This window comes from Polyodon spathula, chromosome 19 (assembly GCF_017654505.1).
Source record: "Polyodon spathula isolate WHYD16114869_AA chromosome 19, ASM1765450v1, whole genome shotgun sequence".
NCBI classification, from domain to species: Eukaryota; Metazoa; Chordata; class Actinopteri; order Acipenseriformes; family Polyodontidae; genus Polyodon; species Polyodon spathula.
In genome coordinates, this window is record NC_054552.1 from 32,549,330 (window position 1) to 32,563,531 (window position 14,202).

Below are 14,202 nucleotides of genomic sequence, written 5' to 3' on the forward strand. Positions count from 1 at the left end.
TGAATTTTATTTCTGCTTTTTCCAAAAATTCACAAGAGCAGTTCTGTTTGCTGTGATTTGTGCAGTGGGGGTTGGGGGGACTCCATCTGAGCTGGCCCTTTTATGTCCCTCCCCCCACCCCCATTCAGATATTTCTGGTGTCTTGCCTGTCCTACAGTCTCAAGCTATTCCTGTGTGTTCGGTGTATATGCCCATCAATAATTAACTTCAGCCTCCGACAACACTGAAGCTGTCATGGAAACGGGGGGGCGAAGGGGGAGAGAAGAGCCCTAAGGGCCTGACTGGAAAATAGAGGGTCCTGAAAGGGGAGCGAAAGCAAAAGGAAGAAAGCTAGATGAGTCCAATGCGATGGGATGCAGAATAAGTTGGGGAAAGGGAAGAAAAGCACTACCATATAAATGATATGGGGAGATAAGGATGCCCAGAGGGAGTAAAACCTCTCGATTTTAGTTTTTATTATCGTGTCAGTCCTACAGGAGTGGTGTTTCTGTGCTGGGTGATCGTATGCTCACACAAGTACAGCATTTCCATCACCCTTCCTTAACGTCATACAGCAGCGTCTCACAAACAGTTTTGATCCTGAAATTATAAGCCATTTTACATGCTTCCATAATTCTCTACCTGAATGGATAAACGTTCATTTCTTCCAGGTGCATTTGGGTAAGGCCGCATGGGTTGTGATTGAGATTGAGAATTCAGTTTTGATACTTTAATGAATTCGTTCTCAACCAAGCATAAGCATGTACTGCAGTCAGTCTTTTCCAGTACGGTCAAACAAGAGAACATCTGATAGTGTATTCATAATAAATACAGCACAGACAGGTTTGAATGGGTTAGTGATGGTCAAATGTGGGCTCAGGAGGCTTACGGTTAAACATGAGTTTCCATGCAAATTCCTGTTATGCGCTCTGCTCTGCACGCTGTGGGGTCAGCGAGGGGAGATAACTGAAGGATCTCAAGGATGCTCAAGTTAATTGCATGTACGTAGGTAACGTTTTTCTCTCAAAAAAAATGTGAAGAATTGTATTCCAACGGCAGGCTGTCTGGAGTTATTTTAAATGTTTGTTCCCAGCAGAGATCAGCAAGTTGCTCCTGGCTGGCAATCTTGCTCTGCAAAGATGCTGCGATTTTTGTTTTTTGTTTTTCAAGTGTATGGATCAGGTTTTTAAAAATGAAAACATGAACCTGGACAAACAAAGCAGACAAACCAAGGCATTGGCGTAACCGATTGGAGGGGGGGGCAACATTTAAAAAAATTAAATAAAAAGCCTGTCCAGTTGTCTTCAGTGTCCCGTCCCGTCCCCCTTTTTTGTTTTTTTCCTAAAGACCTGAAATGTCTTGCACGCTATTGAAAGGTTACCATGGTTGATCTTTCTATCTTCATTGCTCTGGATTCTGCTCCAGCAAGCATGTACAATAACAATCACTCAAGTGTGCAATAGTGAAGGGAAAATGTTATTAAGCATTTGTCAGCAGCTGCCATCGGTTTGAAGTTATTGTTTGTGCCATTAGCGAGGATTTTAATAACTGAACCCATCTGGAGATTGAGCACATTTATTGGACCATACTCTAAATGAGCTTGTAATTATGACAGCAATTTTCACCAAGGCTGCTTCCTCCCACTGTAGCGTGCCAGTGCAGTTGGTAAGTGTGGTAGCCAAAAGGAGTCTAAAAGGAAAATCAGCTGTTTTACAGGAGGTGGTGCATTAAACTGTTCACAAAGCCATGTGTAATTGTGCCTGCTGAAAGTCAGTAAACTATTTAGTGGTATGCTCGCAGTTCCTCGGTGTAGGATTTATGGTTTTCCTGTTCCAAAAGAGCTACCTATATATATATGTTCCTGACGGTGTGCATGCAGGGCTGAGGTGCTTCAATCAATCACAGCTGTTGCTACTGGTGTGTGGGTGTTTAAGTACATTGTCAGAAAAGTCACACAAGGCTTATTATATGAGCTTGTGTCAAGCTGTGAGTACTTGACGCGCATTGCAACATTTTCTTGTTTTGTTACCAAATCATTAGCTGTTTCAGAGAAAAAAGCAGGCCTATTTCCTGGCTCCGAAATCTTCAAAACCAGAACAATCCAGTGGGTTTTACCCATTGACAACCAGATTGACATTAGTGTCTGTTTGCATCTTTTACCAGACCGACACAAGGGAAACTATGATATCACTGCAGCTTTTTTCATTGCCAGCATATCATATATATTTATTACTGTTTTTTGCATTTCAGCATCTGTGTTTTAGTGGCTAAATAGTTTGTACAGATCCAGTGCTACACTATTCCAACAGTGCATTTGTTTTAAATTTTATAAATCAAACTCCTGCAATAATCTTGTCTTGGTTGGTGTTTGAAAAAAATTAAAAACATTTATTTAAACTTCAGATTTGTTTGAACACGACCCTGCTTGTTTGAACATTTATAAACTGGTGGAAATCATTCCTTGTAGAAAGTGTGAACTGTTTGTGTCACTGTTCAGAAAAGCTGAGTTGATGGTTTGAATTAACCCAGCATGCCTGGTTAGACACAGGGGTTAAGTCACCACTACAATAAATCACTCGCTCCACCAACCACTAAATCACACTAATCTCATAATGGCAGGATTACAGCATGGACTGTAATGACACAGATGTGAAGTCAGACAGTGCCTGGCATATTCATATTAATAATATTAACTAAACTGACATAAATGGCTTTATCCATGTGTGACCAAACCGTGGTTTTATTTAAAATCAATGTATTATAAAACAGCACTGTACTGGGTGAGATGGAAGAGAGCCAGCAGCAATATCAATAGTTTTTTGTTACTTTGGACACTTACTACAGCTCTATTTATATATAATGTGTGCGTGTGTGTATTGGTGCCTTTCAAAGCTAAGTTTTGCCAAGGTGCCTCAACATGTGAATTTTCTGAAATAGTAGGATTTATTAAACTGAAGTTTTTAACAATGGTTTAATAGGAGCATACTTCTTTTAGGTAATGGAATGATTCTATGGGGGGGCCAGGAATGCAGGACGTTTAATGTTTTTGCAAGAGCAGAGAGTGGGTTGGTTGGGTTGAGGGTGGGGAGAGATGTAGGAGCCAGGTCTGTGAAAGGAGGCGATGGGAACAGCAAATACCACAAGCGTGATACTGTGGGAGGACAAGAACCAATCGGGCAATAGTCCTGCTGGGGGGGATGACTAAGGGCTCACTTGTGTTGCCTTCCCCCCAAAAAGTTCTGTCTAATTCTTACACATTTTTTTAATATTGTATTTTTTTTTTTGCCTCCTAAAGCACTTCAGCTGTTAGACACACACACACACACACACAGTCATTTTGAACTTGTAAGAATTCAGTTTTCTTATTCACTGGCTGAAGGGAAGTGGGGAGCTGTGGAGAGAACAGGCAGTGAGTTACTGTATATTTGCCGGATACCCTTTTCAGTAAGCATTGTGCTTTTAAAATCTGTTCTGGATTTCTATTAAACGCAGTAATCTACTTTAATATACTGTTGCCTGGGGTGACCGGATTTCTTTTCCTAGTAAACCTACTGTACTGGTAGTAGATGTGTTTTTCAACAAAGCTGGCACACTGCATTCATGCTGTCAGCAAAACCGTGTCCTCCAGACAAAGAATTGTTTTTCTAGGACGCTCTAAATATGTGTTCCCGTTAGAGATGAAACTTGGATTCAGCTTAATGGGTAAGCAGGTCGCCATGTGAGGAATGGAAAATAAGAAATGTGCCCTTTTGAGGAAGTGGTCCTCCACATTCTCTACAGATGTAGAAGTCTCAGTGATAAATTGCTACTTTTTTAATCCCCTGTAAAGACAGGTTTTGTGTTTGCTGTGCCCTGTGTTCGTTATGTAGCTGCAGTTTATCTCTCTAGAAGTCTGTGATCAGACTATTGGCATGGATACTACTTCTTATTGTGTAGTATCCAAAAAGGAGAATGACTAGAGACTTGTAAATGACTTTACAGAAATAATCAGACTCCCCTTGCAGTGTGTGTGTGTGTGACCAGAGACTTTCTTTGCTATGTTAAAATACACAAAGTCTCAGCAAAGGGCTACAATAGGTGCCACTTGATCTCTTTTCATGGAAGAACCCAAATGACCGCGCAGAACTCTCGTGCTGACCCAAGATTTGCAGAGTTTGTTTTGTTTTTATTTGTTTGCCTTGAGCTTCGGTGTTGGTTTATTCTGATGGTGCCGTTGACTTTGTCTTCCACTGTCATCAACACTCAGAAACAGGTCTTTGTACACATTCTCAAGCCAAGGAGTTTCATGCAATCCAGTGGCAGTACCTCCAGAGATATCTAGACCCAGCTTTTCTATTAACCTTTACATGTGAGGTTCGCTGCTCCGGCTTACTCCATTCTGACAGGTCTGTCTGCGGGGATCGTTTTAAAAATCTGATCCAGACCCTGCTCCCAGCGTCTGTGCATCAAACTCTACAGTGGAGTTCATTTTGACACAGTGTCACATCCAATATGTTTGAAATGCGGTTTTAAATGGATAGGGGAAGTGTGCGCATTAGGGGTGCATAAAGTGATTTCCTATTCAGTGGTGCCAGCATGGCGTTGCTATCCGGCTTTTATGTTTCCTAATTCCAGAACTTTGTTAGCAGCCTTATTCAGAGTTCAGTCAGAACTTTAATAAAGCTTTTATTTTGTTCTACAGTTTGTGTGTGTGTTTTTTATTAGCAGTCTGTGCCAGTGAGTTTGAGATCAGTAATGCTGCATTCTAATTAGCTCAGGCAGTGTTCCATCTGGATTTGAATGCTGTTTATTACAGCATTGTCTTGAGCAAACTATGTAATGAGGGGATCTGACACTGCAGAAGATTGTAATGTTCCAATTATTTGTACTCTGACCCAATCAACCAGGTCCTGCATCTTACCTGTCACTGTGTAATGTCAGTCAGTCTGCAGTGCAAAGCAGACTATATACAGTACTTCATAATATGCAGAATAAATGCACAGAATTTAAAAGTTATTTTTATTACATTTCTTGGGGGGGAATGTATTTCAGTCCTGAAATAAGCATGATCTGCTTTTGCACTTTAAACTCTCCAGTTGTTTTGCTGTAGCTGTCAGCAGGGTATTGTGTTTTATGAAGCAGGTAAACAGTCAGTCAATCTCCTCATATTAGACACTCTCTCAAAGCCAGCTCTGTTTCTCAAATAATCGTCTAACGTTTTCTCATTAGGCTGTTTTAGTGGATGGCGTTCATAAAGTTGAGAGTGGCCTTGCCGATCTGGGTGCTAAAGGGTTGTTTTTCTTTTTTTTTTTTGGAGAGTGAAGTGACCCTTTATACCACAGCCTTCAGACATGAGCTGGAACTCTATTTTATGGCATTGATTCTTCCTCCTGAAGTGTGGCTTACTGCTGTGTCATTGCGCTTTCTCAACACACAAGCATAATTAGCCAGGCAGGGGCAGCATAGGTGTTTGCGCATTGATTTTTTTCAGTCAGATAAAAGGCCACAGAACAATGTTTTAAAGACACCTAACACTGCTGTGTGACAGCAGTACCTGATTTGAATGGTATTGTCTGCACAGCGGTGGCAGGACTCGGTCTAGACTATTGGCAGCATCTTGTCTCAAAGGCAGAAGATTGATCCTTTTTTTTATATTTGTACATGCCGTGGTTTCTCAGATTCATTAATATATTGTTCTTTCTGTGTGGAGTCTCTACTTCTGAATTGGACTTTTTGTCATTTAGCAGTCGGACCTGCATGGAAGTTTGTAAATTTAATATGAAAATGTTGTACTGTGTTCTGTTGTCCGTTTTATCTAGGTTCCTATACAGGTACTATCTGTTTGCCATTTAATTTCACAACTACACAAAGTCTTAGCCAAGACTTACTCAAGTGGGGACTTCTACTTTTTCAATTTCATACAGATTGTTGTGGGTGTTTGTAAGAGTATTCCCAGAAATGCAAGCTTCGTTTTCAGTCTTCTCCAAGTTTGTGAATATGATGGCTAATTTGAAAACTGCACACTCCGTGAAGTTCGGGACTAAGAATATCTAAAGTCCTCATTTGCAAACACTTCCCACAGCAGTGCTACATGTTACAAGTGTATTGGATTAACTGCTTTTAGTTTGACTATAACACAACGTGTTGTGTGTTTTTTTTTTTTTTTTTCCTTTTTGCAGGTAAACTGTGAATATGCGTTGTTTGGCAGCTCGCGTGAACTATAAGACTCTGATCATCATCTGCGCCATCTTCACCCTCGTGACTGTGCTGTTGTGGAACAAGTGCTCCAGTGACTCACCCAGCCGCTTCCCACGAGACCAGAGCCTGCTGGATAACAGGCTGTGGAGGGAGAGCTTAGAGAAGCGGCCAGCTGCCTCGGAGAGCAACAGCCATGCACACAATGTCCCTGCGCCAAAGCAGCAGCAGCAGCAGCAGCAGCAGCAGCAGCAGCAGTCGGAGGAAGCGTCGCCCCAAGAGCAGCAGAAGGCTCCCCCGGTGGTGGGAGTGGGGAACAGCAACGTTAACAAAGTGCTGGGAATCAAATACGAAGAGATAGACTGCCTAATTAATGATGAGAACACAATCAAGGGCAGAAGGGAGGGGAACGAGGTCTATCTTCCCTTCAGCTGGGTCGAGAAGTATTTCGAAGTGTATGGGAAGATCGCACAGTACGATGGCTACGAGAGGTTTGAGTTCTCGCACAGCTACTCCAGAGTCTACGCCCAGCGGGAGCCCTACCACCGGGATGGGGTGTTCATGTCCTTCGAGGGGTACAACGTGGAGGTTCGGGACAGAGTGAAGTGCATCAGTGGAGTGGAAGGTTTGTACAACGTGTGGGTGTGTGTTTGCTTACCCCAAGCTAGCTTCTCCCTCTCCTCCCAATATTTTGCTTGACTACACACTTGAAATAGTTTTGTGTAATGTTTTGATTTGTTTTCCAGTAAATCCCACGTGCTGAATATTTAGTTAATACAAAGCAAGTTGCACGCAGTGAGTTACTATAGTTATTAGTCACTGTCGTCTTGTAAATCACTTCCACCTACACGGAGCATACATGTACTATAAAAGGGTTCATTTTAACGAGAGCACTGCCAGTTCCCATTAGCAGCAATTTGGCTGCAAGAAGATTTTTTTCAAGGAAATCAAAGCAGAAGTAATCTGCTGCACCTTGTGAATGACACGCTAGCGACTGACTAGTATTAAGCTAATGAAAACTGGAATCGCGGTGACCTAAAACCTAATCAAGACCGTTTTTGCACATGTACCTAAATGCAACTTCTTTTCCAGAGGGTGAAGGGAGGGTGGGGCGGCTTATTGCTGGTAGATGTAAATCAAAGTGTAGGGAGCCATTTATTGCCTTGGAGAAATACAGTTCTTAACCCATTTCCGCATACAGATTCTTGGAAAGCCTTATTAAAGCTTCATTGCCGTACTCTTGTCTTTCTTTCTTCTGCGCATTTCTTACGGTTTGTTACTGTTGTCCAAGGATTGCTCGCATGCTGAGATTTCAAGGGATGTAGAACTTTGACCCACATTTTGATCTTAAGTTAAAATATTCATAATTGATGACAGTATGCCAAAACAAAATGTAAGTGCAAATATTTTGGGGATCCCCTTAGGAGAAGTAAATTACTGAATCCTTAATTAGATGTTTTACCTCTGCTTAATCCTGTTAAATTCTGCCTATTGCATTGCAGTGAAAGGGTATTTCTCATGGATTTTGAGTGAAAATCAATTGTATAATAACCATGGTAATTTCGCTGTTTAGGTCATTGCTGAAAAGCGGGAAATCTCTGCTTTATTTTATAGTGGTGTATTGTAGTTTACAAGAATACTTGATTCATTTAAATGCATCCTAGTTGCATACTGTGCTGTGGGATTTAAAAACCCATTTGATCTTTTTAAGAATAAAAAAAATTCAATAATCACATTTAAAAGTTTAACTTGTTTTGGAACCAATCCTGTATTTGTGACATCAGTTTAAAGATATTTAGCAGATATTTATTATGTAATATTCTATTACTCTATTCAGTACACTTCTGTAATATAGTAATCATTATTATGTTATACTAGGAAAACTAATTGATATTTAATTAAATTGTAATCTGCAACAGTCATTTATATAATAATAATAATAATAATAATAATAATAATAATAATAATAATAATAATAATAATAAAATAACCGGGACTGAACCTAGATAACAGATGTAGGAGTACCATGTCATTGCTGGAGTCCTTCCCTACAAGGTTAATCCACTGCAGTCCAGCCTCCATGTTTCTTCTTTCTCAAGTCATTAATCAAGGACTGCATTTAAAGCTTCATGGGATTCCTTACACCCTGTCTCTTGAACTTAAGGCATGAATATGTTTTAAAGGCGGTAGCTCTGCATTAATCAGTGAGCCAGTTTTAAAGCCACTGGGTTTCATTGCTTTAGGAACATTTCTCTTGACAGTTTCCAGCGCAGTTGAAAACTGTTCTCTCCGGTGTGCTGCTGATGTGTTTTAAGAAAGCCTTGATTTCACTGGTTCTGTCGTTGTTGCAAGTGGCGTGCAGTACTGTGCAACACATTTCACAAATGAAGCCTTAATTTGTTAAGATTCAGAACAGCCTCATTATCTTTTTAAATGATTATTTGTTTTATTTTTTTTAGGACTCGCGGTCACCGCTTCCACGAAATCCAGACATCAGTGTTTCCACTTGCCTCACAATCGCTTGACATCAAGTGCAGTTAGACAGAGTAACATCTCTGAAGGGATATAGTGGGCACAATTGAAGAGTGTGCACTGGAATGTCAGAACGGCAGATCAGCGCTGAATGTTGAATTTTATAGTTTAAGGGTTTCATTGAAATGCATGAAGCGTGTTTTCTGATGAGGTGCAGTAAAGAGTTGGCGGTATCCTTCGGCAGTGTAAAGATTCATCAGTTCTGCCCTTGCGTTCAACACACTAAGTGCAATGAAGCAAGTGGATGTTAATTGAAGAACGGGAGTGGTTTTTATAGCAAATCACTCAAAGCTGTTTAGAAACAGGCAGCCATTCACTTTAACACAGGAAGGTCATGAGAGAGTGCTGTAAATACTTGTAGAATCTGGGAAGTGAACTGAAGACGAGTCATTTCAAAATTAAACTGTTTTAAATGTAACCGCTTCCAGCAGGAGATGCCCAAGCTGCCTTCAGCCTCCCAGCCCTACACTGTGTTCAAAATGGTTTCTAATCCCTAACCCTGTTGGACCTTCTTCAGGAGTTCCTCTGTCCACGCAGTGGGGGCCTCAAGGCTACTTCTACCCAATCCAGATCGCACAGTATGGGCTGAGTCACTACAGCAAGAACCTGACGGAGAAGCCCCCGCACATCGAAGTGTACGAGAGCGCCGAGGACAGAGACAGCAGGCAACAGAGTGGCTGGACCGCTCCCAGGGGATGCACCATCTCTTCAGTGCATGACAAAACCAGGTCCAGCACAGTCAAGCAGTTCAGTGCACCAGGTACTGTATTGCAATTAAGCTGGTACATGTGACGAAACAATGATCTGTGGTTTGACTGATATAGCTCAGGATAATGGAGTAGGTAATGGGTGACACTGAAGGTGTATGAAGTTGCAATCAGACCTACTCCAAAATGCTGCTGAGTTCATTTGTTTTTCACTTATTTACAATTATTTTCTATCGGTTTAAATTCTCTAGTTGCATAAAAAAGGCAATCAATTAAAATGGTGACCTTTACATTTGTAGCACTTCTTATTTTTATTTAATTTTTTTTATTATTGAAACCCTGCTGTTTTAAAAATCAATGCCCTTTACGAGAGTTGTAAATGTTTTATTTTTAAACCATCGCTATTTTTTTTATTTAGTTTTATTTTATAACAACCTGCAATCTGTTTCGTGTTCCCATGCAATATAATTCATACAAGGATATCTTTTTAAGGATTCTTTACACCAGGCAGAGAGGTATTGTTGTTCCTAACACTAATTGATTTCCCCCTAACTAATCAATAGCCATTAGCATGAACAAGCCTGTTACCGACTATGGCAGTGGAGTAATTGCTATCAGCACCTAAGCCTCAGGTCCCTGAAGGGAAAGCTGTGAACGATTCCCCTGTGGCTTTACAGCAGATAAGTAGTGGAGCAGCACAGGGCTTGGGATCTCTTATGCATTCCCTACTGGTACGTTACGTGATTGATGGCAAAGTAATCATGAGGCCACAGAACAAATCCACTTACTTTAAGATTGCAGTAACTAATGGATTTGAGTGCATTATACAGCACTAGCAATGGCGGCAATCCTTGCTCGAACTGGCTCGCCATAACCTTAAGGAGCCCCTCCCGTCTGAGGGAGAGAGAAAGCATCTTGGATGGATGCAATGAACTAAAGAAACCGAGGAAGAGAAGAGGGAGTTGGAAAGAACAAGCAGTTCTATCTCAAGTCTTATTAATTAAGTTTTCAGTTCTGCTAATTTGTGTCAGTGTCAAGAAGGCTGCTAGCTTGAAAGCTTTAGTTTCACATCTTGGTACTGAAAGCTGCGTGAACGTCGTGTACTGTCATACCACCCAGAGACAGATGCGAGGATACAAGGGAGAATGTGATTGCTTCTAGACAGTTAATGTATTCACACTTCTGAGTTTCAGCCAAGAGGTTGAGTGAGCATTTCTTCCCAATTAAGTAAGACATGAGCTTATATGAGCTCCCTAGGAACGCTGTTGCTTGAAACCGCAAGACTTGAACATGTCGTGGGTGAGAAGAGCTGTCCTGTTTCTTAAGCGATCACAGAGCAGTACAAACAAGCGAAAACAAACGCATGTTATTTATTTACTGTTGACTTATGTTTTGCAGAAGCTTCAGATGGAGTCTGGCTGCCCCTTGGGAACACAAAAGATTTCATCATCTCGTTTGATCTCCGATTCGTGACAAACGGAAGCGTTTCAGTGGTCCTCGAGACGACTGAGAAGAACCAGCAGTTTGTTATCCACTACGTCTCCAACATGCAGCTTATAGCTTTCAAAGACAGGGACATCTACTATGGCATCGGGGCCAGGACTAGCTGGAGTACTGTCACGAGAGACCTGGTGACCGACCTAAAGAAAGGAGTTGGGCTTTCCAACACCAAGGCTGTCAAGCAGACTAAAATCATGCCCAAGCAGGTGGTTAAGATCGTGCTGAAAGGGAAAGGCTTCATCGATAACATCACCATATCCACGACCGCCCACATGGCAGCCTTCTTCGCCGCCAGTGATTGGCTGGTGAGGAACCAGGACGAGCGAGGGGGCTGGCCCATCATGGTGACACGGAAACTCGGGGAGGGCTTCAAGTCGCTGGACCCTGGCTGGTATTCCGCCATGGCGCAGGGACAGGCCATGTCCACGCTGGTTAGAGCCTATCTTCTTACTAAAGATCCGGTGTACCTCAGTGCCGCTCTCAAGGCAACAGCACCCTACAAACGGCCATCGGGGCAGCATGGCGTCAAGGCCGTGTTCATGAACAAGTACGACTGGTACGAAGAGTACCCCACCACCCCGAGCTCTTTCGTTTTAAATGGCTTCATTTACTCTTTGATTGGCCTCTACGACCTGAAAGAGACTGCAGGGGAGCCCCTGGGGCGGGAGGCTCAAGTGCTGTACAGCCGGGGCTTGGAGTCCCTCAAAGCCATGCTGCCGCTGTACGACACGGGCTCCGGCACCATCTACGACCTTCGGCACTTCATGCTGGGGACGGCGCCCAACCTGGCACGCTGGGACTATCACACCACGCACATCAACCAGCTGCAGCTGCTGGGCACTGTGGAGGACTCGCCTGTCTTCAAAGACTTTGTCAAGCGCTGGAAGAGCTACCTGAAAGGAGGCAGGGCAAAGCACAACTAGAGCTTTCAACCAAAACCCAAGGCGTTTCACTTATTCAGGCTGTACTGTATCGGCTGTTCGTTTTTGTATCAAATGAACACGCAAAGCCATTTGAAACTTGTATACAGAGTTGCTATTGTTGCTGTGTTTTTTTTCTTTCAACTTTTTTTTGAAAAGCAGATACTGTGTTGATACCTGTCAGTGTAAGGTTATTTAATAACACGTACAGACATACTTCATTTGTTTGTGTATTCCACGTTTCAAAATAATAATGTTTTACTGTTTTCTTGAGTCTCAGTGCTGCGTGTGCAGGCTGTGGTAGATCTCCACTTCCCTTGATTGTGAATGGAGCTGTGCTGTTTAGCTACACCTGTCCTTCTACCCTTGTTTGAGTGGGTGTTTCCTGTTTTAACAGCTGCTCCAGCTTGGGGTCAGATCTGACCCTCTACGTGTCAATCACAATCGAGCAGGCTTTTCCAGTGACCCTCCATTTCATTTTAACACCTGCCTCAAAAAAATAGTTAAAGGGATGTACGCTAGAGCAAATACGTGTGTTGATATTCACTCTGCAAGAGCGTAAAAAAAAATAATAAATCGACCAAAACTGTTGGTGAGAGACGGATAGAGGGATTTACCAATTTGTATCCCCGAGAGAATTGAAAAATCCTTTTTTTAAATTTTAATAGTTTTTAGGTTTAAAACATGTATTAAAATTAAAAGGGAATATATATTTTGTTAGAGGGGAAACCCGGTTTAACCCCCCCGGAAAATTGATCAAAACTGAAAATCAGAACCCCTAAATAATGCATGCTAATGCTCCCATGTACCATGCAGCATTTCTTAACCCTGAATCCCCTACTCTGTCTTGCTCGTGGTTCTATGGTTACGTGCCTGTTAAATTGGAAGGCTGGATAATGCTTCATGCCTTGTGCACCTCCAAGGTGATGTATGTGCAAGTTTAACTATGCATGATATGCAGCTGGAGAGTGCCATGCAAATTCAAATAAAATCCTGCCCTAGACACTAATCACAGCCTTTATTCCCATAAAGTGCTTTGTGTATTGTCACCAAGGGTGAGCTGGGTGCAATTGCAAGCGTTACATTATTTATTTAATTTTTTTTAAACACACCGGGATCTGCATTGTGATTTGATGTACAGGTTTAAAATACAACGGAAAATACCTTTTCAGACACGTTCGCTTTGGTACCTGCAATTTGGCGGAGTTGTGTATGAGTTGTCAAAACGTTTAGTTTTTATTTCAATTGCAGATTGTGCTGTTGCAAACCAGAAAACCATGACCCAATTTCATGCCTTATAATGTGGGGTTTCTAAAGGGACTATAAACATGTACTAGAGCCTTATCGGGTTATTCTGAACTTCTTTGAAATCTACGAAACTTGAAATCAGCACATGGGTTAATCACAATTTCTTTTTGGAAATGCAGTGCTTGTACAGCCCTTCGCTGGCTGTGCACTAGAAATTAGTTTGTTACAGAAGCACAAAGTTACCTCTTCAACAAGAGCATAATAAGAGGCAGTGATGTTGAAGTTTGGTCCTAAATATAAGTTTCCATGCAGTTTAGTTCCTAATAACCTGCAATTAATGTGTAATTTTATATCGTTATTTACAGTCAAATACAGAAAGGATCATTCTCCATATGTCCCGGTGCTGCTGCTGCTTATTTAACACAAATTAGCATACAATCATAAGTGAGGTAGAAGGATCCATGTGTCTTCACAGTATTACAGCCTGTGTATCGTAAGGTGCACTTAGTGAACAAACTTAACACAACACATTGTATGTTGTATTGTAATTGTATGTTGTAGAAACACAATCCTTCACAAATTTCACTTTCTTGTATTGTGACTATAAACTATTTCAGGACAAGTCAAATGAAAAAGCAACAAAAGCATTTTTAGAATGTTACCAGAAGTTTCTTTTTTTGTGTTTTAAGTTGCAGGTTTGCATTGCTGGTTTCATTACAATGCTACTAACAGCCGAGTGACCTCCTGTTTTAAAATGCAACCCTAAAGCTGGCAATGGGTCTACATCACAACCACTGGGGACATTTTAGTTTGTTTGTGTGGCATGTATCTGTGCTACTTTGTCATGCAAAAGGCTAAATGAAAAATAACTTGCTGCTTTTTTCTTTTCTTTTCTTCCACGCTGTTGCATGCAAAGCCAGCAAGAAGCAACTTCATTTTCTTTTTTTAAATGTAACTTTTTTTTTTTTTCCATTTGCAAAAATGGAGCCGGCGGAGAAAAAACATGTCGAGTCAAGTACACAAAACCTGGCAAACTTGCTTTTCAGAGCTTGTTGCACGCATGGGATTTCTGAACAATAATCTTCTGATGTCCTGTGGGGCAACCTTTAACGGCAAGACCCCGTGGCTAGTTACAGATCTGT

At 41.6% G+C, this 14,202-nt stretch overlaps 1 protein-coding gene across 3 annotated transcripts in view; it reads left to right on the forward strand.

The window, feature by feature from the left end:
* LOC121294489 (D-glucuronyl C5-epimerase-like) overlaps positions 1-13,998 on the forward strand; it is a 34,635-nt gene extending 20,637 nt beyond the window's left edge. For all 3 annotated transcript variants that reach the window (XM_041218233.1, XM_041218234.1, XM_041218235.1), the window contains 3 exons: positions 6,138-6,778; positions 9,203-9,445; positions 10,791-13,998. In XM_041218233.1, coding sequence (XP_041074167.1) covers positions 6,151-6,778; positions 9,203-9,445; positions 10,791-11,815 — 1,896 coding nt within the window. In that variant the 5' untranslated portion in view covers positions 6,138-6,150 and the 3' untranslated portion in view covers positions 11,816-13,998. The remainder of the gene's footprint in view (positions 1-6,137; positions 6,779-9,202; positions 9,446-10,790) is intronic.
* Positions 13,999-14,202: the final 204 nt, after the last annotated feature.